Here is a 14,217-nt window from a genome sequence, read left to right as displayed (position 1 = left end):
GGAAATCATGTGGCAGGACTTAATATTGAAGAGGTGAGTGCTTCTATTACGGCATTCTGTCACACAGCACACTTCAGTCACCATCAGTTTGCTGACAGCAAATACAATTTTGAGTTGTAAATTATCTTAAAAGGCACTGCCCGCTGTTTGATACTAATGCTGTTTGCACTGCAAATGGATGACTCAGTCTGAATGCAAGGATAATGTTCAGGTTGATTTCTCCTGCCAGCAACCTTCGGAAGAATTTTCCTCAAGTGGGAGATGCCATCAGATAAACACTATGCACAGTAAGGAAGAGTTCAGAGGGTGGTCCAAGTCACTGTGGTCTTGTGTGTTGATAAAACGGTTGCAATCTCAGCCCTTTACCCACCAGTGTAAGTGAACACAAATGTTACATGAAATAACATTTCCTACATCTCAAAGTGTCATCTTTTGGATGAGATATTAAACCACCCCCCCCTCTCACCGCCCCCTCTCAGGGAGATGTCAAAGATGACCCTATTGCACAGAGGGACAGGGGTGTTATCCCACTGGCCAATCATTCTCCTTCAGCCGACATCATTAAAACAGAGAGTCTGGTCACTTATCTCATTGCACACTGCAAGTTCGTACATTCAGCAGAGTGGCTGCCACATTCCCTATGTTACAACAGTGACTACACTTCCTGTAATAACTTTGCCAAGGCCAATCTTCTGATAACAAATCCCTTTACTGCAGGAACGAAAAAGGCCGCTGCCTCTTCTTACAATACTTGCATCCAAGCCCAGGGACTTTCAGCGTACCGGTCTGGATTGCAGCCGTGGATTTTAAGATTCCACCATACATATACTATTGGGCGAGACTCCGCAAGCGTAATAGGGGAATTCATATTGCACGAAGACCATGGGGAGATCTATTGATGACTACCATAACATCCCTCTCCCTTCCAGTCCATTTCTCCCTCAGTACTCCCGCGGCGAGGAGGTCTCTTCCGCCTCTTCGCCATCAGCTGGAGATTCGTCAAGGGAGGAACTGGATCTGGAGGTGTGAACCGAATTGGAGACCTTCTCTTCCAGACGGAGCCCTGAAGAGTTACTCACACGGATTCCACCTTGGTGTCCGCTACAATTGAAAGGTTTGCTTTCTCTGCTTCCATCTCGGAATGGAACGTTACTGGAGCACGATGGTTAGCACTGCTGCTTCACAGCACCAGGGACCTGGATTCGATTCCCGGCTTGGGTCACTGGGTTTCCTCCGGGTACTCTGGTTTCCTCCCACAAGACTATTTGTTGGGTGAATTGGACATTCTGAATTCTCCCTCGGTGTACCCGAACGGGCGCCGGAATGTGGCGACTAGGGGATTTTCACAGTAACTTCATTGCAGTGTTAATATAAGCCTACTTGTGACAATAATAAAGATTATTATTATTAAGCTGAAAAAGAACTACTATTATGAGCTGCAGTGAACCGTTCAAAACCACTGCCGTTGACTAATTCTTAGATTAGCAGGGAGGCTCCCGGCTGGAGATAAGAAAAATAGTTACATACAAAGAAAAAACACCCCATAAACTTTGCACTCTGAATGGAAGCTATATATGATCATAACAAACTTCCAGAACCCCACACAGAGCTAAACGCCAAATCTAAGCAAGAACCATAAACATTCAACCTCAACAAGAACAAGCAAATATAAGAACAACCACGAAACCCCCAAAATGAAGCTATTCAACATTCCCTTCATCAGAATAAACCTCAATTACACCGTGCCCAACTTGTGTTTTTAATAAAAAAAGTCCGCCTTGCCTGGTGCATCAATGAAATGGTCTACTCCTTTGAAAGTTACTCTCAGCTGAACAGGGTAAACACACCGAAATGGACTCCGCCTTTACACAGGGTTACCTTGACTCTATTAAATTCAACCCTCTTCCTCGCCAGCTCCGCACCCACCTCTTGCTAGAATCTGATGGCATGGCCTTCCCACTTAAAGTCACAGTGCTCCTTTGCCCACCACTTGAAACTTCAGTACCACCACCGATCCTCAGGACATGGCCTCGGCTGGAGTGTACTGTGGGCTCGGTCCCACTCAGGAGTGGATATGAAGCCACCCTCACCCATCACCACTCCGAACATATCTGCAAAGTACTCCGTAGGCATTGGGCTTCCATCCCTACCGGCAGACCCACAATTAGAATATTCCGGCTCCTAGATCTAGGTCACTCATCTTGGCCTTCAACAAGTTGTTCGCTTTGACCACAGTAGCACAGGGGTTAGCACAGTTGTTTTACAGCTCCAGGGTCCCAGGTTCGATTCCCGGCTTGGGTAACTGTCTGTGCGGAGTCTGCACTTTCTCCCCGTGTGTGCGTGGGTTTCCTCTGGGTGCTCCGGTTTCCTCCCACAGTCCAAAGATGTGCAGGTTAGGTGGATTGGCCATGATAAATCGCCCTTAGTGTCCAAAAAGATTAGTTGGGGTTACTGGGTTACTGGAATAGGGTGGAGGTGTGGGCTTCGATAGGGTGTTCTTTCCAAGGGCCGGTGTAGACTCGATGGGCAGAATGGCTTTCTTCTGTACTGTAAATTCTATGTCTATGTCTATATGTCTATGACCACGGAAGATAGCTGTGATTCCAGTGAGGCAATCCGATCAGTGTGGCTCGGAAGGGCTACTTCCACATCTTTTATCGTGGCCTCAAGGAATGGGGGCTAAGGCCTCTTCCATTGCTTTATGGAGGTCCTCTGACAACGTTTGTTGGTAATTTACGAACTCCTAGAAAGCACCTTGGCTGCCAGTGGAGTGTCCAGAGCATCAGAGGCTGATTCTGCCATTTTACATGCCGATCTGAGAGGCCTCCGATTACTTTGACGAGTTTCTGCTTTCCACCTTCCCTCCCCTGAACTTTTTTGGGCATTTCAGTCAAACAGAATCCTTATTGCATTAACTGTGTGGGTTTTCGAGAGAAAACAACCTGTGGCAGCAAAATGTACAGTAAAGTTGCCATCCTCCCAGATGATTTCCCTTTTGAGTGGGAGAACTGGCTGGTGGTGATTTAATCTGTGGGCTATAACACCTCAGCCTGAGTGGCAAGGTTGAGAAGGCGGAGCCTTATGAACAACCTCAGCCGGTACTGGAATTGAACTCGTGCTGCTGGCCTTGTTCTGCATCATGAACCAACTGTCTAGCCCATTGAGCTAAACCGGCCCCTGACAATACAGTACAAAACGTACAGTACTCTAGTGGGAGCCACCTTGTGTGCATCATCCCCCTACATTACACTACCGACGGTCCGCACGGGTCTCATTATACCTAGCTATTCCAGGTGGCTGAGCTCCGTCTCCACCTTTTCCACCAGGGAATATGGAACTGGTCCTGCTCTAACATATTTAGGGGTAGCATCAGGGTCGACATAAATTTTGGCTTTGACTCCTTTTATTTTTCCAGGGTGCTCATGGAAAACCTCATGGTATTTGCTGATGACTTCACACAGTCCTCCCACATCCAGCCTGAAAATCTCTCACCAGCTCAGCCTGATCTGCTGGAGCCAATATTTACCCATAAGACTTGGTCCCTGTCCCCGCACAATGATGAGTGTAAATCAGGCTGATCGCCAACTGTAGGTCACCGGGGGTCATAGTGGCGCCCTCAATCCACAAAGCTTCCCCCATGTCGGTGACTATTCTGGCCCTAGTATCTACCAAACTCAAGTGTTGGATACCAGTTTTGAAGCAATCAAATGTCTGCTCTCTGATGACAGAGACAGCAGCTCCCTTCGCCACCTCCCATTTCCAAAGGATGACCATTTACCAGCAGTTTTATCATTATTGGGGGAACTTTGGGTGTGATGATGTGGTTTACTTACATTGTCTCGACTTCTGAGAGTGGGTATACCTGCATAGTGTGGGCCTGTGCTTGCCTTGGCTTCTTCCCTGAGCAGTACATGTATTGTCTATTCCTAGAGCTTTGCCTTGGCTGTGCTCTTTTAGAATGTATACAATATTCCATCTTCTGACATCTTCTGGACCCTTTTCTCTAGAATCCTTAGGATTTAATAATGTTTCCTTGACTGCGGGGGGACGCATGTTGAGCTCCGATTTCATGATGGACTATTTACACAGACACTTTCAGTCGAGGATTGGACATTTTTGCTGCCTGCTGCCCCTTGTAGCTCCTGAGCTCCTTTTTCTCCAGGGATAGAGCTACTTCAATGGCTTTCTTTAGATCTTGGTTGGGCTCTGCCAGTAAGTTTTTTTGAGTGTCACATTGTTTATCCCACACACCAACCTGTCTCTCAACATCTCGGTCAAGGAGGGACCAAATTAACAAGGTTCTGCCCGTTTCCACAATTTGATTAAAAATTCAGTGACAGGTCCCCCCTGGGGTTCTCCCTGCCATATTGAAGTGGCATCTCTGGAGGATGATAGTGGGCATTGGTTGACAGTGATTTCACGTTAGTTGTAGGCGCTAATCAAAGTCTTTGGGTCAGGAGCATCTGGGTTGGTCAGGTTTTTTTATCAAGCTAACAATCGTGCCCCACATGTTGTCAACAGAACAACTTTCTGTTTCTCATTTCCGACAATGTTATTAGCCCAGAAGACGTATAGCATGCACTCCGTGTATTGGGCCCAGTTTTCTCCATTAACGTCATAGGGTTCATGTTTATCACAGAGAGGCATTTTAGTTCTTCCCATTTTCTTACTCGTTTTCAACCCCGGAGGTAGTTCGGAAAATATTTACTTTTACTCCTTGTCGCCAGAGTAATAACTTCGCCAAGGCTTCCATTAATGAATCCCTTTGTTACGTCAAAGCCCAGGGACCTACAGAGATACCAGTCGAGGTTGGAGCTGTAGGTTTTAAGCTCCACACATCTCCAATTGAGCAAGTTACCGCCCACTTAATAAGGGAATTCCTACATGCAGAAGGAGGCCATTCAACCCATTGAATCTGTACCGACCCCCTGAAAGAGCACCCAACCTAGGCCCACTCCCCTGCCCTATTCCCGTAACCCCTCACATTCATAAAGACCAATCCTGCACATCTTTGGACTGTGGGAGGAAAGCGGAGCACCCGGAGGAAACCCACGCAGACACAGAGAAAACATACAAACTCCGCACAGTCACCTGGAAACAAACCTGGGTCTTTGTCGCTGTGAGGCAGCAGTGCCACCGTGCCTCCCCACTCCATGATATCTACACTCTGGTACTTCTGGACTCCTGGATACCCCTAGTTTTCACCTTCTCCCTCTCTCTTAGGCGTCCCTCAGGATCGAGATGAATTTGCATCCACTCTGGTTTGATGTTCTGAGATGGCCGATAAGTCCAATGCTTGACCTGCAGACTCTGCCGCATGCAGGGTGGGTGGTGCATGAAGGGTTGTGTAGATTAATTGTTTGGAAGTTTGTGAGCTCCCTCCGATGCCTGAACTTGACTTCTGAACTTTCCTGATGACATCTCTCAATGTGTTTGGTTCCTCCCTGAATCAGCCTTCTCCATTTCAGTCAGTAACAAGCCAGGATCTCCCATGAGTCGGTGGGTGTGTTTGGCACGAAGAGGATGTTTGAGGACATTACTGAAACATTTCCCACTGTCCTACTGGAAAGCCCCTGTGCCCATCCATACAAGTGCATCAGCATAAAGAAATAGGGACAGCTGGGACTCATAGGAACCCCACATAGCATTGAGTACCAATATGCCAAACACATTGGATGGGTGGAGGTAGGCTGCATTGGGGAGGAAAGGAGAGAGATCTAGTTTGGGATCATGGTCTGAACTCCTGATGAACCCAAAATGTATTCATAGAACAGATGTCCGCTCTACTGGCCACTGCTCCTCAGTAAGTGTATGTTTGTCTGGGAGGAGACGGAGCTTTGATTCACTTGAATGATATAAAGAGATTATGGGCTAAGTTATGAGGACAGATTCTTCTCTCAAGTAGAGAAAATAATAATTAAAGTGTGTGAACTGATTAAAGTATTTGATGAGGTGGATAGAGAGAAACTATTTGCTCTGGTAGGGGAGTTGAGAAGAAGGGTGTGTACCTTTAAAAATGGAGCCAGGTTTGGCATCAGGGAGCATCTCTTCACACAAAATGGTTGTGGAACTCGGGAAATCTTCACTCCAAAAAGTTATTGAGGTTGGTGCTCAACTGAAAATGTCAAAACTGAGATTGATAGATTTTTGTTGGTTGAGGGTATTAAGGGATCAGTAACCCAGGCAGGATGATGAAGTTAAGATACAGATCAGCTGTGGTCTAATTGAACTGAATAAAATGGGATTTTCCACAGCCCCCACATTGTGATGCACTGTGGACGGAGGTGGGCCATCACTGGCTGGAAGATCTCGCTGCTGTTAATGATGTTTCCCGTTATATGCATCCCATTGCAGGCGGGACACCCAAGGCGGGGGTTCACCATCGGCTGGACCGGAAGATCCCGCTGCCGAGAACTGCCGGAAAATTCTGGCCTTGATTCTCATGATGTGACGCAGGTGCCAATGGGATCGGCTTTAAAGGGCACTGTCAGATGTGTACATGCTGGAAATTGTGGCCCACGGGATTTCAGCGCCCCAATCTTTAGTTGCATTCACATGGTTTCCTCTGAGGAGGCGCTTCAGCAAACCTTGCATGGTTTTCACTGAGAGGACATGGAACTTTGGTCCAGAAAATTGGCCCACCACACTGCTCCAGCACTCCATCTGGTGGGACCATCAGAGATCGGCACATGTTGTGAATATAAAGATGCTCACTACTCTGGTTGGACTATTCTGTTGACAAAGGAAAGGTCGTTAATTATTATTTTATTCTCAGCCATTATGTTGGGTGTTTTGCCTACTAGTGGATAAGTGCTTCCATGTCAGAAAGAAGAGAAATCAGTAACAGTCAACAGAAGGAAGAAAAAAGAGCCAAGATTTGTTAGTGACCAAACCCATATCTGATTGCAAACAAAGTTCACCAGAATGAGAAGGCGGACGCACCATCCTAAATTGTACCTTGGGCACTGCCACCATAATGCCAGCAAGCTGCTAGAGTTAATTGGAAAACCACCCACAGCTCGCCAGAAGGAGCTTAGTAAATTTGAGGCTCACAGTTGAGCCTTCAGTGGGAGGAAATAGGAAGGCAAGATTTTTTGACATCCAGAAATGTTTATTCCCTCTTATTACATCTTTTAGTAGACATGGTACGGACAAATTATATTCTGAATGTCTGAAAAATCAATGGGCCACTGATGCCGTAACTAATGCATTTAGTCATCAACTTCGCTGGCAAATTTCCCATGAGAATAATATTCATACTTTTTTCTCCTTTCTTCGACTTTGCTTTTCTGGTCCCGTGCACATGATGCTGATCTTTTAGAATCTTCATAATCTAAACGGAATCTGAAATGCAGAGGAATTCTTTCTCTCAGATGGTGGTTAGGCTTTGGCATTCACTTTCCCAGAGAGCAGTGGAAGTTGGGAATTGACTGCAGTCAAGGCTGAGCGAGACAGAGTTTTGATTGAAAAGGGTTATAGGGTTGCAGGCAGTGGGGTTAAGGTTATAAGTAGATCAACCATGACCTTATTGAATGGCAGAGCAGGCTCAAGGCCAAATGGCCTGATACTTCTCTTATTTCTTTTGTTCTCAGTCACCCACATCGAGGTTCCTCTTTATCATCTCATAAGAGTCTTCAATGTCTTTTGTGGCTTTCACTTGGAAAGCTACTGTAGAGTTAGTGGCCGGAGGTTTCTGGCCGTTTATGCTGGCGGGATCTTGCAGTCCCACCAATGGCGCACCCCTGCCATGGGTTTCCCTGCAGTGAGGGGTGCATTCAATGGGAAACTCCATTGCTAACGGGGGGGGGGGGGGGGGGGGGGGGGGGGGGGGGGGGGGGATGGGGGGGGGGGGGGGGGGGTGGTCAGAAGATCCTGCCGTCGGCCAAAGGCTGGCAACCTCCGCCGTCGTGGAACACCTGGTTGGTTGCATGGAAAATCCTGCGCAGTAACGGCATTGTCAAAAGGAATTGTCAAGTTTTATCATCACCTTCACAGGTGGATTAAAAAGGCGCACTCTACCCCTCTGGAGATGTGCTCTTCGAGGCGTTCCTCCTGCTCCTGTCCCACTTTCACTCACTTCAACTGTCTCCCGGCAGAGCTGGGGAGGTAATTCCTTTCCAAAAGTATGCTTTATTCATTAAATTTGTAAAAAAATACATTACAAATTATTTTGACTTCAAACTTATAGAAAGTGCAGTAAATTTCAACTTGTCTTCATTCAGCATGTCCCACTCTGAGGTACCACAATACAATTTCAAACACTTGATATTCACAATGTATCTTCCATGTCAGGCATACAACCCAAGGAATTTTACGCAGACTCTAACCCCTCGGTTCACTATGGCTGAAAGGTCTTTGACAGTGACCTTTCCCCATTGTGTCTCTGTTGCATCTGCCAGAAGCTTTCCTGCGTCCCTCAGCACATAGACCTGGACCTTGGAAGATGCCGGTCTGCAACATTCGTTCAATGACAATTCTTTGTGCCAGCAGGATTTGAGCAAAACAAAGAGCATCTTTCACTGGGTTGGTGGTCCACCAGCTGCAGTGAATGCTTATCCCTGGAAACAGCCCGTGGAACACAGAGTCCTGAAACTTCTTAGAATGAACCTCGGCAAAAAAACCACCGCATCTCTCTTCAGACGTTTTTTTGCAAAGACACATTTCAGAAGGAGGTTTGTGACAGGGCCCTCCCCACCAGGGGTCACTTGCGAAAGAGGTGAGACTCCAGGTGTGTATGAAGGATCGGATAAGGAGGGTCTTTCTCATCACCAGCTAAGCTATGCCTCAGTGTTTGATTGAAAGTTCTGGGATTGGGGCATTCTGCCAAATGACATCTACAGAATTCACCACCTCCTTTTCGCACAGGGCCTCTAGGATGTTATGCACAGAGCACTGCCTGATGGACTTGTGGTCAAAGCTGATTTTATGCATTGCCTTTTCATTGAGGGATTGGCAGTACAGCACAGTCCAACAGTCCAGCTGCTTTGAGTGCTCTGTGGCAAAGTGGCTGAGCCTCTGCTTCTCAATACTAGTGACAGATAGAACATCAGTGTGTGTTCACACTTTGTGTAACACAGGTCTAAACAGCCCCACACAAATCTGGCCACCAGAATAGAGCAGTTTTGCCCCTTTATTGAGAGTATTATACATCATGTTTCTGCAAACACAGTCCATTTTTGACTTCCAAATTAAGTGGAGGATGGTTCGAGTGATCATCCCGGTGGAGGAGTGAGGAATGGGCCACACTCGCACCACATAGTTACACCATAAAGGAGAGGGAGCGTTGCTGCCACATTCCAAGGTTTTATTTCACCACAGCAATGTGCTCTCTCCAGTTTTTAAGCATATGCCTTGGTCCCTCTGAACCATATCCCCGGGATTTTCATGTAGTCTGACCTGATGGTGAAGGGGACAAAGGATTGGTCGTCCCAGTTCCCAACGAACATGGTCTTGGCCTTCCCACAATTTATCTTGATTTCTCAAGCCAGTTTGAACTGGCCGCAGATGGTCATCAGTCTGTGCACTGACCGCGGATCCAAGCAGAAGGCAGCAACATCATCCATTTACAGGGAGACTTTTACTGCATTGCCTGGGATTCTCGACCCTCTTTATACCCACCTCCTTCCTGATGGTCATGGTAAAATGCTTGGTACAGCACATGAAGAGGGCAGGGGTGCGAGGACAGCACTGCCTGACTCTAGATTTGATAAAAAAAGCTTTCCGATTCGTACCGATTGAATGAAACTGCACCACTGATGTTTGTGTAGAGAGCTGGATCGAATTGCAGATCCCCTCATGAAACTCCATTTTCGAGAGTATGGGCAGGATTGCTCGGACTCCCAGCTGCATGTTTCCAGATGTCGGGAGGTGGCGCACCATTAGCAGGTGGCGGAATTCTCTAATCCCTCCCCTGTCAATGGATTTCCCATTAAAGCTACCCCACACTCCTGGGAAACCCACAGACGGGGATGCGCTGCCAGCTGGGCCACCAGCGAATGACCGGAGAATTCCAGCCTACATCTCTCATGTACATAACAATTTTTTGTCAAAGGCTTTCTCTTGGTATAAGATGGTGAGGTAGGTAATCATATTCCTAAATACCACAAGGCAGGCAGAGCTGCAAACAGTGCAGGTCTAGCCAAGGTGGATCACCAACTCCAAAGCAGACTTGACCCAATTGGCAATGTTTTTGCACAGAATATTGTAGTTCACATTCAGCAGCGAGATGCGCTGTCACTTTCTAATTTCCTCCCCCTCTGCCATTTGCTTGTAGATGAAGGTGATGATGACTTTCCTCATGGATTCTGATATGCTGCAGGCTAAAAATATAATCATGTAGACTTCCAGACTGGAAGGACTTGGAGGCCATGCTGACTGTGGGTTTCATCTCATACATTGTGGCATAAAATGGATTGGTTAATATGTTACCAAACCATCTTATTCCTTCAGGTTGCTGATCACAGAGCTCTCTGTCTGTGTCTTTTGGAAGAAGAAACACAAGAACATCTCACTCTGCTCCACAGAATGGATTAAGGATGTATTTGGGAGACAGGCAAGCACTGGTCAACAGCAGTTGCAGACTCAATATGGAGTCAATAGGAGCTGGCACGCTCTCCCTATCTCTATCTTGAGTTTAAAAAAATACCTGCAGGATTACTTATGAAAAAGCAGCTGGCTAGCTCACTTTCAGTCCTGAAAATAAACTCAGAGCTTGTGGAAAACGGTATCTGGCTACTTTTAACCAATTACCCAAACAGGTTTGGAAATTACAACATTTCAATTTCAATTACTTAATTTCAATATTTACATGAAACCTGTGCTCATATCATATTCCTGCCATGACCACATAAGTAAAGACTTTGCTAAATTTATAACATAGAATATACAGTGCAGAAGGAGGCCATTTGGCCCATCGAATCTGCACCAACCCACTTAAGCCCTCACTTCCACCCTATCCCCATCACCCAATAACCCCGCCTATCCTTTTTGGACACCAAGGGCAATTTAGCATGGCCAATCCACGTAACCTGCATGTCTTTGGACTGTGGGAGGAGGAAACCCTCACAGACACTGGGAGAATGTGTAGACCCCGCACCGACAGTGACCAGTGGGAAATCGAACCTGGGACCCTGGTGCTGTAAAGCTACTGTGCTAGCCACTTGTGCTACCGTGCTGCCCCAGATGTGGTCCTAGCACCAAAGCACATCAAACAAACAACCTCTGCCACTCAGTTGGTCATTGTTATGCCCATATACCCCATTCAATTACAAATGGGAGGGACACAGATATTTGACACATAAAGCATTTAATATTGCATGATTTGACATGACCAACTATGTGTGAACAGGAGGAGGCTATTCAGCTCCTTGAGTCTGTTCTACCACTCACTTAGATCAGGGCTGATTCATATCTTTAATCCATCTACCCACCTTGCTTCCGTAACCTTTAATGCCCTTGGCTACAAGAATCTATCAGTCTCAGCATTGACATTTTCAATTGATCCCCAGCCTCAACAGGTTTTTGGTGGAATGTTGCAAGTTTTCAATATCCTTTGTCTGAAGAAGTGCTTCCTCACATCACCTCTGACTGGCCTAGCTGTAATTTTTAAGATTATGTTCCATTGTTCTCCAGACCAACTTGTTATTTGCTTTTCTGCCGTGATGAATGTTGAGGGCACTCATATTTCCTCCCTGATTCTGCGTATCTTTTATGAATCAGTTAACATAATAGCCTGGGTTTCAGTCAGAGTGGTCTGTGTCTATCTTCTCTGGCTGAGTAGCTGCATTACATTAACAATGCTTGAAAGAAAAGAATAAAATAATAAAATGTAGTGGTACCTGGACTGATGTCCTTGTCAGCATATCGTTGGCTTCTCCCGGTACTGGTTGTAATGTTGGTTTTAGCAATGGATTTTGGTCTCTTGTATAACTGTTTAATTTGTTTCTGGATCTTTGTGACGTTCCTGATAACATTGGAAATGGCCTTATCCATAAACATTGTAATATTAGTGAAAAAGGTCTCCACTGTGGTCTCACTGATAGACTGCATGAAGCCTCTCAGGTCTTCTTGAAGGACTGTAATGTTTTGCTTTGCCATTGTTGATGGAGTCTGTGGAATACTGGCATTGACCTGAGCTACCAACAGAGACAGATTCTGACAAAGTCCCCAGGCTTTCCCTGTCTCCACTTTCACTTGGGAGAGTCTGTCATTCAGGTTAAGCCATTTGGCCTGCAATCCTGACACTTTGCGGCTCAGCTCCTGAAATTTTGGAGGGGCGAGCTGAATTTTGCCCTGTGTTATTTTTGGCTTCTTAATTTTTGGCGAGGATTTGGACTTGGACGTCACAGAGCTCAGCTGTGATTCAAGTGCCAGAATACGCGATGCATAGTCTCTAGCCTCCGGGGAGTATCGAAGGACATTTTCCTGCAGCTGGTGCATCAACTGTTGGTGATCTTCAACTCTGCTCGCAGTTCTGTTCAACAACTGAGACATTAGCATGAGATTTGGAAGAACGCTGACCTCATTGTCTTTCAGATCCTGAAGGCCGCCTATCATTTCCAAAGCATCCTGGTGTCTCACCATGTCATCTAGCAGCACCATAAAAGAGGCATTCAATCGAGTAAATAGCGGGATCACAGCCAACGCATCCTCCTGCTTTTCAGTGCTCTTGTGGTACAGTTCTAAAAAGTATTGCCTGAGGTCAGTGATGTTTTTTTCCAGAATGTAATAACCATCTCTCATGGAATCGACAGCATCGTTAATAACCGTCATTGTATCGTTCAGGCTGTCCTCGATTTCAAGGCGGCAATCAGCGAGAAACCCGTTGAGTGTCTCATCTCCAGCTCGGTTTTGATTTCCAAGCCGCGGACTTACTGCTCCGCCTTTGACAAATGCAACTAAGTCATCCACCGCGGAACTGAGATTGGCCAGACGGTCAGCAAGAACCGCGACTTCAGCACCACGGACAGCGGCAGAGTCCTGACCCGCGGCAGCACCATGGACAGCGGTAGCACCATGGACAGCGACAGACTCATGCTCAGCGGCGTGTGTTTCAATCAGCGGTCCTTGCCCTTCGAGGACAGGTTGAAGGATTTCGACATCATAAGACAAAATGCTGATCCTCTCGTTCATGGAGCTTAGGATATCATCCAATGATGTGAAGGTCTCAGAGAATGTCATGGTTAAGTTGTGCAATCGGTTCTCCATTTGGTCCAGCCGGAGGTCCGCGTTACTCTTGTATTCTTGGACCATCTCTTGGCAAGTTCCAGTCACCGTGTCCTGCGGGCTGCCAGCCGAATGCGTTCGGTTGAAGAGCTGCAATCCGTGCGCATTTACTTCGGCGTACAACTGGAAGATCATGCGGCCCTGCATTTTGACATTTTCGGTGAGATTGAGCAAGTACCTTTGGAAGCTTTCCTCCCTCTGGCCTCCTTCTTCCTCGGAGATGGTGACATCTGGGGACATCTGGTTGGAGGCCAGCGTCTCATGAGCTTCTCTTAACTGAGAAAAGGTGTGGTTCATGGTTTCAAAGAACGAGCCGATCCAAGTGTGTTCCTTTGCCAATTCTGCCTGAAGAGACTTGAGCTTTTCATTTACTTGCTGAGATGTGTCATTACATGCCACCGGCACGTAAGCTCTGAGCACTTCCATTTCCTTCCTAATCTCTTGGAGTTCAGTTGTGGGATTTTGTTTCCCTGTTGTGGAGTGGGGATTCTCAGAGAGTGACAAAATCGTGCCATTTAACTGATTGATAGCTTCTTTGGTGCTTCCGAGTTCCTCAGTTAAGCCTGAGATAGCTTTGGAGAGCTGAGAAACCGTCTTCTGTATGTTGTTTTTAAACGACTGAACTTGTTGTGCTACAAGTTCTTTTACCAGCTCCTGAATCCCCTTCGATTTAGTTGCTGAAACAAGAAATTAAGTCAGATTAAAGGAGTGGTTCTTCCCTGACAAATCATTGACATGATAATCACTAATGACTGTGTGCCCACTGGCAAGCAAGTACAACTAATCAGGTTCTAATGAAGACCATAAGACATAGGAGCAGAATTAGGCCACTCAATCCATCGAGTCTGCTCCGCCATTCAATCATGGCTGATATTTTTCTCATCCCCATTCTCCTGCCTTCTCCCCATAACCTCTGATCCCCTTATTAATCAAGAATTGTGTTAACTTTCTCCCAACACAATATACCATTTCAAAAGGGGAACCTCTTTTTGT

At 46.4% G+C, this 14,217-nt stretch overlaps 1 protein-coding gene across 1 annotated transcript in view; it reads right to left on the bottom strand.

Annotated features, from left to right (window-relative positions):
• LOC119963510 (multimerin-1-like) overlaps positions 1-14,217 on the bottom strand; it is a 96,807-nt gene that overhangs the window by 16,637 nt on the left and 65,953 nt on the right. The window contains exon 6 of the mRNA XM_038792748.1: positions 11,838-13,901. Within this exon, the coding sequence (XP_038648676.1) occupies positions 11,838-13,901 (2,064 nt within the window). The remainder of the gene's footprint in view (positions 1-11,837; positions 13,902-14,217) is intronic.

The sequence above is a fragment of the Scyliorhinus canicula genome, chromosome 3 (genome assembly GCF_902713615.1).
Source record: "Scyliorhinus canicula chromosome 3, sScyCan1.1, whole genome shotgun sequence".
NCBI lineage: Eukaryota > Metazoa > Chordata > Chondrichthyes > Carcharhiniformes > Scyliorhinidae > Scyliorhinus > Scyliorhinus canicula.
The sequence above is the reverse complement of the archived record's forward strand: the minus strand, read 5'-3'. Positions and strand labels throughout refer to the sequence as shown.